Genomic DNA, 15,013 nt, shown 5'->3' on the forward strand with positions numbered 1-15,013 from the left:
CACCAAAAATAAATTAGGGAAGTGATTTTTCCCTCATCTTCTATTTTAAGTGAGGTTATAATTATAATAAAATCTTTTTTTTCTTCTTCCTCCATTCTTTACACTTTGGAACTTTATATTTATACTTCTCAATCGTAATTAAGAATAAAACAGAAAATTTCCTCAATCGAAATTTGTGATACCTCATGTTTTGTTTTATTGGGTATGAAACCATGTTGGAAGGATTTAGAAATGATTATTTGATTGTAAGAGCTTTGAGGTTGTGATCCTGTAAACAAATTAATTTATATTTGTATGATAATGAATTTATGATACTAGGTGTTTTGTTTTTATGGGTATGAAATCTGATTTAAGATTTAGAATTAATTACTTGGTCGTAAGAGTTTTGAGTTTGTGATTTCGTAAAGAGTAATACTACAATTAGAAAAATCTTCATATAAAGTGATGTGACAAAAAATGAATGAAATAGTAAATTTAATAAGTTTGACTTTTTGTTTCACTGTTCCATTCATTTTTTGCCACCTCATTTTGTATAGAAATCTTTGTAAGATTTCTTTGTAAATATAGTATTATCGTTTTATAAATAAACTAATCCATATTTGTGTGATAACAATATTGATTAATTTAAATTTAATTTTAACTTTTAAGAGTAGTAAATATAAAGCTTTGAACTGAAAAAAAGGTAGTACATAATTTTTTTATTATAGTTATATCCTTACTTAAAATTGAAGATTGGGGCTAAAAATGGCTTCCCAAATAAATATTAAAAAAGCCCTTACCCTCTTTGTGATACTGAAAACATAACAAGGCCCAATCTGAAAGCAACTCAATCTGGGTCAAATTTTCATGGATGGTGTCATTTAGGTCCGTTTAATGGAATTGTTATCTGAGCCCATTAAAATTGTTTTTAAACCTTTTATTAAATAAAATGATATTCCAAAAAACACTCTTTTTATCTAATATTTAATGGAGTTGTAAATAATACTGGATTCAAAGCTTTAATGGATTATAAATAAATATTGAATTCTATCATTAACAAGATTTTGTCTAAAACAATAATAAAAAAATCATGAGGGATAGAGAAAATATGATTTTGAGAGTGGGTATGGGGATGGTGAATGAGATCCCCGCCTCGCCTTGCCCTGCCCCGCCCCGCCCCATTACCATGCCTAAATATCATAATTAATTAACACTGAAAATGATCTAAAGCTCCTGTTTAAACTTTCTTTATTAAAATTAAAGAATAAGAGAAATTGGTTGCTAATGAGTCATTTAGAACTACTTAATTAAAAAATAATTCCTTGCTTTGTACATTCACCTGAACTTCAAACACTTTCTCACTCTTTCAAAATCATAATGGATATCCAAGAAGATAATTCAATTCAAGTATTTTCATTTTTTATTTTAGAAATTTAAATGTTGATTTGAATATTTCAAACAGCTTTCAAAAGGAAGTGAAATTATTTTTATTTTATCAGATTGTCATATACTACTTCATTATGTTGATGTTATCAATTTCATATCCTCAATTTTCTCTCTTCCTTTTCTGTCGTCAAATCATGTTCTACTTTATCTCATTATTTCAGTAAAAGTCTCTTTATGTTGCTTACACCTTTAAATTAAATATATTTAAAATACATAATACCTTTATTATATGGGTATATAGCCTCCATTTATTATATTAGTAAACGCTTTCATCAATTTAATTGAGGATAAAAGAGTAATTTGATGTTTCTTTCTTTCTCTTCCAACTAATATTTCAATAAAACTTTAGAATTTTCAAAATAAAAGTAATCAAATTTCATCAAACAAAATAATAATTTTCATTCAATTTGTCAAAGCAAAAGTTTTTGTCCTTGATAAATAAAATAATAAAGATTACATCAACCCAGCAACCCAATCGAGTTGGGCCGAACCAGCTGGCCCATATTTTGCTACGGTGTTGGGCAACTCAAATTTGGTACGCTATCGGAGTAAGTAGTTCCCAGAATTCTGAAAACAATATAAATGATCCACCAAGAGCAAGATTCATGACATTACCATACTTAAATAGTATTGTACTTTTACATTTATGCATGCTGTAATTGATGCCTCATAATTAATAATCACATCACACGCACACCATTTTTATAAAGATAATTTGTAATTTCCAAGAAAAATATATGTGTCTTCAGTTTAAGCTGCCATCATATATCTTATATATCATCAAGCAGAATTTTATTTAGTTTCTAAATTAGCTGCTAAAAGGTTAAGTAGAAAAGGTGTTGAAAGACGTGCATGAGAGAGGGACTTGACAGTAGAGAAATAAGTAAAAGTGTAAAACTAAGAGAAGCTTGGAGGGAAGTTCCAGTTATGGGAAGAAAGGCAAAAACCACGCCTTTGCCGTACAATTTCTTCTCTTATCGAGAGTTGGGTTCTGGTGATACAACAGAAGATATATTATCAGACGGGGCTTTTGATTAAAGTAATAATTGATTGGATTTTGACAATCAAGCAATCTCAGAAGTGATAGCGATACAACATTTGACCAAGTTTCGCAGTTTGTGTAGTTTTTTTTTTTTTTGTCTTTTTTAGAGGGAACATTTGGAGTGCAATATTAATTATATTCTATATTTATTTGTCAATTATTACAAAATAATTCAACATCTAAAATGAAGTCCCTAGCTAGTGATATTAATGAGAGATAAAAAGACAAGAAGTTATGTTATTAATGATACTTGTTTGTACTCTCAGTCTCAGGCTTAACAATTGAATTGAAGAATGTGAATCACACTTTTTATTTATTTTGCTTTGGGAATCATCTATATATATATATATATTCTAAAAGGTGCTTTATACTTTAAATTCCAAATCCCAAAACAAGGCTAATAAAAAGGTGCTTTATATTTAACATCAAAATCCAAAAACAAACCTAATAACCCATATGCCCAAATAACTGAAAATAAAGAATTTTACTAAATATAATAAAGCTTTTAATATGTACAAACAATAGGACAGGGTAAACATACAAAAGTCAATTCAATAAACAAAAGAAATGATAAACGAAAGGACCATGGAGGATTTAAGCATCAACTTGCATAGCAATGCATGGTTATTAAAATTAAAAGAAAAAATATAATTGTATATATATAGACGAAATGGAAGAAGAAGAAGAAGTGGTTAGATGGAGAAGAAGAGGCCCGTGAGATGTAACGTATGAAATTGGATTGGTGATAATTAAGAGACAAAAACACAAGTGTTTAGTATGTGACTATGTGCTTAGTTTCTGGTTTCATCTCACGGGAATTCACCTACCCCCTTACCCTCTCACGTGTTCCTTTCTCTCTCATTCCTATTCATTCATGATCTACGTTAACGTCTAATTGTTTCCATCTCCATCTTGATCTACCTCTTCTCTGTTCTCTTCAACTCAACTTATTTGATGATGATTAAATTAATTTGTGTATGTTAATTTATTAGTAAAGCATATGTGCATGCATGATGAGTGAAGTCATTACTAATATATAAATGATTACTCATTTTTATCACCTACACAAGTCCTGCCCTACAAATAAATTATAGTTTAACTATATATATTATAAACTAATGATACATTTACGAAGTAGAGATCTCAAATAAATGATGTTATTAATACTATCTTAACATCATAAATGATTTGCTTTGATATAATTAATGTTGTGTTACGCATGAGTTGGGATTTAAAGTTAAAATTTAAATTATTATTGGACTTAATATTTATGAGAACATTTAATGCCAAATACTAAATTTTAAATGCTTATAATTTTTAAAGAAAATATATAAATAAAACCTGTAAACATACATTAGATTTTTGCTGTCAAATCTATGCAGTCGTTACACTTTTGAGAGATTAATCAGACAAATAAATAAACAGCACTGATAAAAAGGAAGCATCTTAAAGAGTAGTGGAACTTCTTAAATTGCTGAAGCAAAAATGACTAATTTCTAGTGTCCATACTTGCTGCATTCAGTTGCAGAATTGCAGAATTGATATAAATTGATGTCAATCAATTTGCTAGAAGAGCTTCTGATCCCCATAAAACTTTTCATCAAAAAAAATTAACAAGAAGACAAACAAGTTGAAAGAGCTGAACATCAAAAATCCAGTTTTAAATCTGGCGAGAAAGGTATCTTTTGCAGTTTTATGTTAGTGTCTTCAGAATTGTACTTTCATCCTTCTGCTCCTTGGGCTGACTCAATTCTCATTATATTAAAAAAAAAAAAAAAAAAAAAAGTCAAGGACCAGCTACTTTGAGAGAAGGTATGTATGGGTCTCTGACTACAATTTAATTGAGTGAATTCAATAAGCCTCTCATTAATGAATGAAAACATATTGATGCCTAATTAAAAGGTTCATATCATTTAATTTGTAGCACATTCTTTTAGTTACTGGTCTCCTTCTGAGGACAAATCGATGGCAAAAAGGTTTTTATCATAAATCTCTGTTATTTATTATTAATATATGCAGCTGGTGCGCGCTTTTAACAGGAACCCACATTCAATATGCTAAAAGCTTGTAGATTGGTGGGCTAAAGATGCATTAAATTATAGTAATGAAGTTGAGATTAGATATACAAAGAGAGGTGTAAGTTTTTGTTGGTTAAAAGTAAGAATGGGTTCTAAAGGGACATTACATGGGAAGGAATAGACAAGGCTGATGAGCGTGGCAGACGTCCATTGCTGCAGTGTCGGACAGGAAGAGAGCTGATGAAGAAGAAGAATAGCTTCACTGACTCAATTCTTCATCTTCAACCCCACCTATCTGCTATTCTCCCGCACACCCCCAACTTCGATCTATCACTGTTATTGCTTTATCTCTTAGGTAGACCTGGCAAAACAGGTGGGTGGGTCAAGTCAAATAGGTACGGGCTTTTATACGAGTTCAAAATATTGGACCCGTGCCTTACCCTATACGGGTATGGGTGGACCCGCGGATGGACCTGTTTTTTCTCTCTTCAGATTTTAGTTTTTCTTTCACCCCTAACAGTTTTCAATTATAACAGTTATACCCCCAAAATTCCTGCAGTTTTAATTTTTTACATTTACACCCCCTAAATCAACTACTCTAAATTTAATTCAATTTAGAATATAAACAAATAGGAACCAAAATAAACAAATAACACATAAACAAACAAGAACATATAATACAAAACTACAAATACCAACCAAAATAAACAAATATAAAATCACTAATCACACAATTACACATAAACAAACAAAATAAGTCAATAAACTATAAAATACCAACTAAAATAAACAAATACATAATCTAATATTCAACAAAAAAACATTCTTAGGACAGCAAATGTTCATCCCACAGTGTGCGTGATAGAGTCTCTTGATTCCACAGTCTCAAGATTAGTTAATGGCACATCAAGATCATCATCCGAATTATCATTCACCTCATCATCTATAAAACAATGATCAACTATAAATATTAATAAATATAAATAATAAAATATATGAAATATTATGTTAACATGTTACCTTCAAACTCATATCCATATAGCCAAGTTCGAGTGCATATCAAAGATTCTGCATTTTTTGGTTGAAGTGAACTTCGATATTTGTTGAGCACTTTACTGCCAATACTAAAAGCGGACTCCGAGGCTACGGATGTTATTGGTGTTGCCATGATATCACGAGCCATCATGGTAAGTACCGGATAACGATCACGATTGTTCTTCCAATGATCGAGGATATCCAAATTCTGATATTTGATGCGATCAAACCTCATCTCTTCCAAATAAAGATCTAATTCAGATTTCTTAGTGGAAATGAAAACACTCTCATAGCTGTCAAAATCCTGCATCATTTAAACAGTTAAGTGTCAAAAATTAAAATTAAAATTAAAATTAAAATTAAACAATAAACAATACTTTATTTATCATAAGAATATAAAAACTAAAGAGTATAGTGACTTACAGGAGAATGATCTACATGCCTACTAGAAGTAGAACTACTCGCAGGAGAAACAACTGAAGGTGAGGCGGGAAGTTCTTTACAACATTTAGCCTCGTAAGCTTGAAAAAGCTTTTGCAAGTTATTCTTAACAAGCTCCAACTTCCGTACGGCAGTAGTTGAATCATAAACTTTGTTGAAAGCATACTCCACAAACTGAAACTTGAGACGTGGGTCAAGAATAGTTGCAATCGTCAACACAAAACTATAAGAATCCCAATATTTTGTAAATTTTGGGATCATTTGTTCCGCCATGCTCCTAACAACTTCATCATCACTCATCCTCTCTTCAATTAAACGCAATTGAATTCCCACACACATTTCAGGTATAAGTTTGCTGTAGGATATTTAGAACCTGAGAATAAAGTCGTAATATCATAAAATGGTTCCCAGAACTTGCATATCCTCGCCCCCTATCCCATTCTTCATTTGATGGACAAAATTTATAACTAGGATCTATTGTTGATAAAGCCACAAACATGGGACGAAATATTAACGCCGTTTCAAGCATTAAAAATGTCGAATTCCATCTAGTGGAAACATCCAATCTCAACCCCATTGAGCTTTTCACTCCCATTTGTACAGCAAGTTCTCCAAACTTGATTCTCCTAGCCTCAGTTACTTTAATATATTTCACACTATTTCGAATTTTATTCAAAGCAACACTAATAGCTTTTAACTCTTCTTGAACAATAAGACTCAAGATATGTGCAGAACATCGCATATGGAAAAATTCACCTCTATATAACAAAGCATTCTGCACACAAAGCTGGTTCCTTATGATATCCTCCATCCTATCATTACTACTTGCATTATCCAAAGTAATTGAGAAAAATTTCTTTTCAATTCCCCATTCTTGCAAGAAATTCATAATATTTTCTGCTAAAACAACCTCTGAGTGTGGAGGAGGAATGTGGCAAAAGTTTAGTATTTTACTTTGTAACTCCCAATCCTCATTTATATAATGAGCTGGCAAAGAAATATATCCCTCAGTTGTACCAAAAGTCTAAACATCAGAAGTTAAACATATTCTACTTGTAAGCCTCCCTAATTCAAGCTTAGTTTTTTTCTTCATCTTTTCATATATTTTTAAGCAATCCACCTTAGCGGTGTTCCTAGAATAATACACAAGCTCCTTACACAAATACGAAAAGACTGTCCTAGTTCCTTCATTCTCCACATATGAATATGGATAGTTATGTTAAATAATTGATAACGCCATATATTCACGATAAGTCTCTTGACTAATCTTCTTACTTTGCAATCTATGGTCATGATCAATCAATAATTGCCTTACATCATGGTTGGCACGTTTTGGACAATTTCCTATATGACGCTTCATATTTTTAGTCCCATGTGTGGCACTACCATATGCATAAGATTTACTGTATGCCTTACACCTAGTCCTCTCAGAGTTATTCTCAACATATATCTCAAAATAATTCCAAACTTCTGATGTTTTACGTTTATTTCTAGAACTAGTTGTAAGAATACTAGAATTAGAAGGTGGTGACATTACCCTAGAATCATCGTCACTTGCTTTCACGTTAACCATATCCGTATCTATAGTTTCTGAATCCGCCATGTCAATGCTTGAGACTACAAAAAATTAAAACAAAATTAAAACAAAAAACAAACAAACATCAAGGACACCATAACCAGAATAAAATTAATCTAAACTAACATTTATATCAGCATGCCTAAATAATATATGTTTCTATTTATTGATAATGGAGCATGATTTCGAGGAAATGCCAAAGAGCTTTTTAATTGATGATTAACTATATATTAATTGATAATGGATTAACTATATATTAATTTATGATTAACTATATATTAATTGATATGGATTAACTATATATTAAATATTAATTGATGATTAACTATATATTTCTTCTTTGTATAAAATTGTTCTATTTCTTTTCCACTAGGCATGATTTCCTCTTTGTATAAAATTGTTCTATTTCTTTTCCACTTGGCATGATTTCTTCTTTGTATAAAATTGTTCTATTTCTTTTCCACTAGGCATGATTTCTTCTTTGATGTACATGCTTCTGGATTGCTGCCGAGATTTGGCAATTGCATTATTTAATTTTTTTTCATTAATTAATGGAGTTTATGATTGAATTTTTTAAATTTAACATACTCATTAAAGCTAAGATATGGTATACACTTATACTTTAACCAACATAAGGACTCCAATTATCATAATCTTTTCCACTTTCCAATTTCAGTCATTCCCTTAAATGGATTGCTAAATTCAGATACTCATTTCAGTGAGATTTAATAAGTTGTCATGTTGGCCCAATCACCATGTGAACAAAGGGAGAAAGAAGAGAAGACTGGTCTATTACATTAATATTATACATACATGATACATGATACATCCCTCGCTCAGGATTTAGATTACACATGTTGATACCTATTTCTATTCAAAGCAAAGATCTACACAAAGGTGAATAACACTCTGTATGAATGCTTCACAGGGAAATTTGGACCAAGCCTGACTCACAAGTCACAACGTCTAGCCTAAAAGAGTTGTACATGTTTTGCAACAAATTAACTCAGTTCAATAGATATATAATTCAACTCTAGTAAATTCCCCATCCCTAAATGGCAGGATCAGCTAAGAGTAGACCTGGCAAAACTGAAATTTTATACCTCTATATCAAGATTAGGGATCTGTGAAGAAGGTAATTCTGATTCTGCCTTGCCAAAAGAGATTATCCTTCCACACTTCACAGTTTCTTTTACTTGGAAGCCTGTCTTTATATCAGTGTAATATCTGCAAAGATGAAATTCTGAAATTTGTAATGAGTTGGAAAATTGTAACTCCTTCACTTGCAAAACCCATCAACTAGGGGAACCCAACACAAACACACTCAACGAAAACAACTCTACACAGATCGACGTACAGGGAAAGTTCAACCAGACAACAATATAACTTATAAGTGTAAATAATGTTAATCTCACAAACAAAAATTAAAATACAAAATATGCAGTAAGCCAATAACCTACATTAACCAGTCAAACAAAAAAGAAAACACAAAATCTGTCAAGAAAAACAAAAACAAACACACAAAATTAGGGGTTAGGGATTCATTACCAGGTGACTAGGATGAGTGACGGCGACTGTGGTACTGGGAATGGGAATGACTGACTACGATGAGTGACGAACTGACGAGACGATTAATCGAAGAGGGAGACACTGAGACAGGGAGTTGAACTTCAGGCACGAAGAAGACTAATGAGAGATTGAGAGGCAGGACTGCAGGAGAGATTTGAGTTACTGTGAGTTTGAGAGATGAGATGCGGCCGCGATAGAGTTACTGAGAAAGTGAGAGTGAGAGATCAGAGATAAGATGAGAGTGAGAGATCAGAGATGAGATGAGACTGAGAGTGAGAGGCGTGACCGCGTGAATGGTTGAATGCGTGATAAAATTAGGGGTTACTGTGGGTTAGGGATTCAAATTCATTAGTGCAAATACGGGTGCCCGCGGGTTCACTCGTATAAACCGTGTGTAATTGGGCCAGGTACGGGTACGGATCTCAAAAAAATGGGTTTAATATATTGGACCTGTACCCTATATTTTTTACTCGGGTACGGGCTGACCCGAGGGTCCAGACTCGTTTTGCCAGGTCTACTCTTAGGGGACATTTAAATAATATAATGTTTTATTATAAGAAAAAAATATTAACGAAAAGAAATATCACCTTAAAGATTATTGGGAATGTTTAGAAAATGTATTTGGTTAGTTTGAATAAATTGATAAATAATATATTTGATTGGGAGGATAAATGGATGAGTATGTTATATAGATTACTAAATTGCCCTTATTTTTTTAAATATTAATGAAATAATATTTTTTATTATTTTTTTTGAATCATTCTTTTAACTTCTTACATTTGAAATTTTGCTAAAACACCCAAGCTATATAAAACTTTAATTTATAGCAAAATCACCCCCACCCACTCCAAAGTCCAAGCCACTATGGTAGCCAACCGCTGCTGGCAGTTAACGGAATGACACACGACTGGGGAAAACGGCTAGATCTATGGCTATTTCATGGCCACATATTTGGCTGTGAAAAGGCTAGATCTTTGGCCGTGAAATGTCATGGCCAAAGATCTGGCGTTTTCATAGCCAAATCTGTGGTCATTTCACGATCACATCTTTGGCTATGAAACTGCCATAGAAACCCCAGATTTGATGATTAGATCCATGGTCAGAAAAGGCCTTATTGGTGCACGACTGGCTAGATCCTGCTGGTAGTGCACCATTATTGCGACTGACACCAGCAGTGGTGAGTCACGGCCGGCAGTGGTCTAGAGTGGTTGAGGGTATTTTGTTAACTTTTAAACTTTTTCATGGTTGGGGTGTTTTAGCTAATTTCTCAAATGTAGGGGGGCTCGGTAATTGTTATTTGTAGACATTTGAGGGCAATTGTGTCCAAAATTGTTTTTAATTAAGGGTAAAATGGAAAGAAAAATCATATTACCCTGGTAGTGTTTTAATAACACTTTCTAGCAAAGTAATAAGATTACCCTTCACATTACCAACAGTAATCACTATTTACAATAAAAGATTACCGTAATATTTTATTACTTGAAAACCAAACACGAGAATCTTGCAAAATAAACGAATATTACTTCCGTTATCTTATTTACCCCCGATCCAAATGGCCCGTTAATACATTCATACACCCATTTCACTACATAAATAATATTACCTTTACCACTTATAGGAAATTGAGGCAGAAACTTCTTTTTTTTCAACTCACTTTTTCTGTAAAATCCATATATAAACTGTTGGACATAAGAATTTTGAAAAGAATTGTTTTTAATGAATGTTTGATAGTTAACCACTGTACTAAAGCATTGATAATTGGCAAATTATTTAGGAGTATGTTCCGGTTAAATTTATGATCCTATTTCTATTAATTAAACTGTATTCTTGCAGTAGTGGTAGACTTTAATTAATAGTTTTGTCGAGTGGGTGTGCTGTGCGGCTGATAAATATATAATGAGTAAACAACATTTTCCCACCCAAGGTTTGGTGAATCTACGTTCCCAACCCTAGTTTCATAAATTGTATATTCGCACCCTTAAATTAACATAAAACTATTTAATATAACAGTTAAAAAGGTAAAATGATCATTTCAATGATTAAAAAATTCAAAATAATCTTTCACTTCTCAAATTCACCCTACCGGTGATTTCAGGTCATTCCAACCTATTTTCGGCGCAGTCGACCCCTCTCGACATCACCATTACAATCCCCTCAACCCCCACATCAAAAGCCCTAACCTCCTGCCTAATTGAACCCCCCAATCGCTGACGACCGCTCTTAGTTTCAGTTAGCATTTTATCCAAATTTTGTCAGGTCTCAACACTAGAAACCACCCCCAACACCACCAATAGCATCACTGGCTTCCTCTCAACAAAACCCCCAACATCAGCAATCGAAATTGCCCGTCGATTGCCGCCGCCTCTCCCTTAGGTTTTTGCGTTTTGTCACATCTTTTCAGCCAAATTTTGGAACCTCGTCAAGGTGCAATTGAGTGGAAAAGTTAGGGGTTTTGGTGAGGAGGATAAGAGGATGCTGATGCTAGTGTCGGGGAGGTCCAATGGTGCCGGAATCAGGTCGAATTTTTGGCTTGCCCAAGATTTCCTCTAGGGGTTATTTGAGAGAAATTTGAGATGTGAGAGTTATTTTAAGAGAAAAGTAACGGTGTTAATTAAAGGGTGGGAATCTGCAATTTATGAAACCAGGGGTAGAAACTTGAAGATTCGCCAAGCCGTGGGTGAGAAAATACCCTTCACTCATATATAATTAAAGAAGCTAAGGAATTGGAAAGAGTATAGGTAGAATTAAACCTGATCACATACAACCTTTTATGCTTGTGATCCATCGTCATCTTCCTTTCCATGCATATACCAAGCAATCTCCATCTCCAATTCTTAGGATTACTTAAGCTCATCCACATGCATATGACTCACTGTATCTTCGAGCTTTATAATAATATGAAAAAGCAATTTATCAAAGACGAAAGGGGAAAAAACGACACTAATGAAAAAGTATAAAGTAGGATCAACCTCCAGTTGTCATAAGTCAATGTGAAGCCTCATTATATAATCTTCATTAAAAATTTTATCTATTATAATTACAATTAAATTGATAATAAAAAGAAAAATGCTAGCTAGATTATTCACAAAATTTATAAAAACTTTTTATCAATTGGTTCAAACAATACAATAGTTTGAATTAACAATTTCAAAATCATTAATAATAAGGAATTTATGTTATAAAATATAAAAAAAAAAATCATAATCTGATTAAATGAAGAAAACAGATGAAGCAAATATAGTAATGAAATGATTAATAAATTTTCTAGTACTGTTATCTCTTTTGAATTAAAATTAAAACCTTAATTACGTCCATATTTTTCCCAATAAATCATGAACCTGTAAAGAGTTAAAGCCTATTTCCATTGTTAGATCACTGTAGTTCTATATATCTCTGATGCATTTGCGCCGGATCAGTTTCAGATTATCTGCTTTTTTTAATTTGTCTGTATTATCTCTCTTTCTTTTTATCTATATATATAGACAGAGAGACCGACTCCTTTTATTCAAGTGGGATCTGCTCTCTCTCTCTCTCTCTCTCTTTCTTTCTTTCTCCCTTTCTTTCTTTCCATCAGCTTTATTTATTCCCATTAGATCTCATATATTTTCTAAATTCCAAACCTCTCTTTGATGAATATCACAAGACCCCATCAACATCCTTCACTTCTCCAAACTCATGCATGAAACTATTCAATTGAGTATCTTTGCCTCTGCAAAAGGAAACTGAACAACAACAACTTCCCCAACCCAACTCCACTATTTAGTTCTCCTTTTTCTACTTTCCCCACTTCAATTCTCTCCAAACAACCCACCCATGATGTCGCCTGATAATATTCTGGCGAAATCATCATCCGTTTCCAACAAAGAAGATAACCAAAACCCTAAAAACAACCGCAAACCATCCTCAACAAGGCCACAAGAGCAATCCCTCAAGTGTCCAAGATGTGACTCCCCCAACACTAAATTCTGCTACTACAACAACTACAGTCTCACTCAACCAAGGCATTTTTGCAAGACTTGTAGGAGGTACTGGACTAAAGGCGGAGCCTTGCGCAACGTTCCCATTGGTGGCGGTTGTCGCAAGAACAAGAAGATTAAATCTTCTTCAAGGCTCTCCGGTGACTCCAAAGACTCTGGTTCTACTTCAGAGATGGGTGGCTTGAAGTTCTTTCATGGCCTCTCTCCAGCCATGGATTTTCAGCTCGGTGGGTTATCATTTCCAAGGATGAACGTTAACCCTTCTGAAGGACCTGGTATTTGTACCCAGTTCTCTTCTTTTGGAGATAATACCAACCCTTGTTTCAGTCTTGATCCGCCGGGAACCGCTGGGACTAATTTGATGGGGTTTAACTTTAATCCACTTCCTTCTGTTACTAATAGCTTCAGTGGTGCAATTCAAGAAATGGGTTCGTTGAATGTTAACAGTAGTCTTGCTTCTTCAATTGAGTCTTTGAGTTCTATAAACCAAGATTTGCACTGGAGGTTGCAGCAGCAAAGATTGGCTATGCTTTTTGGTGGAGATCAGACTCAAAAAGAAAGCACTATCTCTTCAGTTGCTCTCGAGAACCAGCCACAGAAACCACAACCCATTTTGTTTCAGAACCTGGAGATTTCAAAACCTGAGGTTACTACTTGTGGGGTTGGGAATAATTCAAGAAAAGAAGGCGCTAGTGGTTCGGCTACAACTGAGTGGTTCTTTGGTAATTATGCACCAGTGGGTGCTTCTTCCACTCCGACAACAACCAGTAGTGGTAACGGCAACGATAACGGAAGCAACTGGAGTGGCGTTCAAGCGTGGACTGATTTGCAGCATTACAGTGCTTTACCCTAGAGGTAGACCTTAAAGGAATGATGAACAATTAGATCAGGAATTAAATGATGAGGAATATTTGATCATATAATATTATGAAACTCATTCAGGTATATGTTTAATTGCTCCTGTTATATTGGGTGCAAAGGAGGATCAGATAGTGTTTTTTTTTTTCTTTTGTTTTTATATTTTGTGTTAGAGAAGATATGGAGAACAATAGTACTCTTAAATGTTGATGTCAATGCTATTGTTTATGATAATGTTGATGTTGTTGTCTGTTACATTTAATCTATTTCCATTAACCTCAAGCAGGAGGGGATTGATTGTAAACATGTGTAATTAGCTTGAGTAACACTACATCATCTCAAGAAAGTTACAGTTTGATCATGGTTAAACATTAATCAAATCTTGTCGATGATCTCTTTGGGATCAGTGATGGATTTTAGATTGTTATTAAATGGACTTAATAATATATCTTTGATTTGTTTGATGTTGGATCAGCATCAAAAACTCTCACTGTCTTGTGTGATTCTCTCTCCATAAACATATAGCAGAAAACTGAGTCTCAGGCTCCTCAGCTACTGAACAATGTCACCATATAAGAAAGTGCAGCATACTCAGTAGCAGCTTAGCCCTGCAGTGTTTAGCATATAGCCTGCCTTCCTCTAATTTCTCTCTCTATCTTACTCTTTTTTAATTTTTCTGTCTGTGCCTAGGGCTCTTAATAATTAGTTGCAGCGTGGTTTGATATGTTGGTGTCTGAAAAAGTGGTGGTTTGAAAGTGTATTGAATAAAAGACTGTGGCATCTGAGAGGCTTTGGGTTCTCTTGTTTTGTTTTAGAGTCTCGGGGAGTGAGCCTCTCCCTGCTAATTGTAACTCGGTATCATATATATTGTCACCCTTCTTTTTTTTTTACTAGCGAGAAAGAAAGAAAAGCTTATTTTGCTTTGAATATCTTTACTCATTGCTTTGTGAATCAAAGGGTCCCCCAATCTTTCAAAATGATCGCCATATGTTACGTTAATCTTAATCCAATTTTCCTTTAGGGATTAGTGCATCAAATATATGGCTTAAAACAGTAAATTTTTTGTCATGCA

At 33.5% G+C, this 15,013-nt stretch overlaps 1 protein-coding gene across 1 annotated transcript; it reads left to right on the forward strand.

The window, feature by feature from the left end:
• The first annotated feature begins 12,707 nt into the window (after positions 1–12,707).
• LOC116143903 (dof zinc finger protein DOF5.7-like) lies at positions 12,708–14,286 on the forward strand. The gene has a single exon (XM_031429353.1). The coding sequence runs from the start codon at positions 12,920–12,922 to the stop codon at positions 13,934–13,936; it is 1,017 nt and encodes a 338-aa protein (XP_031285213.1). The 5' UTR covers positions 12,708–12,919; the 3' UTR covers positions 13,937–14,286.
• Positions 14,287–15,013: the final 727 nt, after the last annotated feature.

The sequence above is a fragment of the Pistacia vera genome, unplaced genomic scaffold, assembly GCF_008641045.1.
Source record: "Pistacia vera cultivar Batoury unplaced genomic scaffold, PisVer_v2 Contig433, whole genome shotgun sequence".
In the NCBI taxonomy this organism is placed as follows: domain Eukaryota; kingdom Viridiplantae; phylum Streptophyta; class Magnoliopsida; order Sapindales; family Anacardiaceae; genus Pistacia; species Pistacia vera.

Excerpts from the sequence above, each read along its gene's own strand:
- LOC116143903 (XM_031429353.1), top strand. The coding sequence starts at position 12,920 with ATGATGTCGCCTGATAATATTCTGGCGAAATCATCATCCGTTTCCAAC.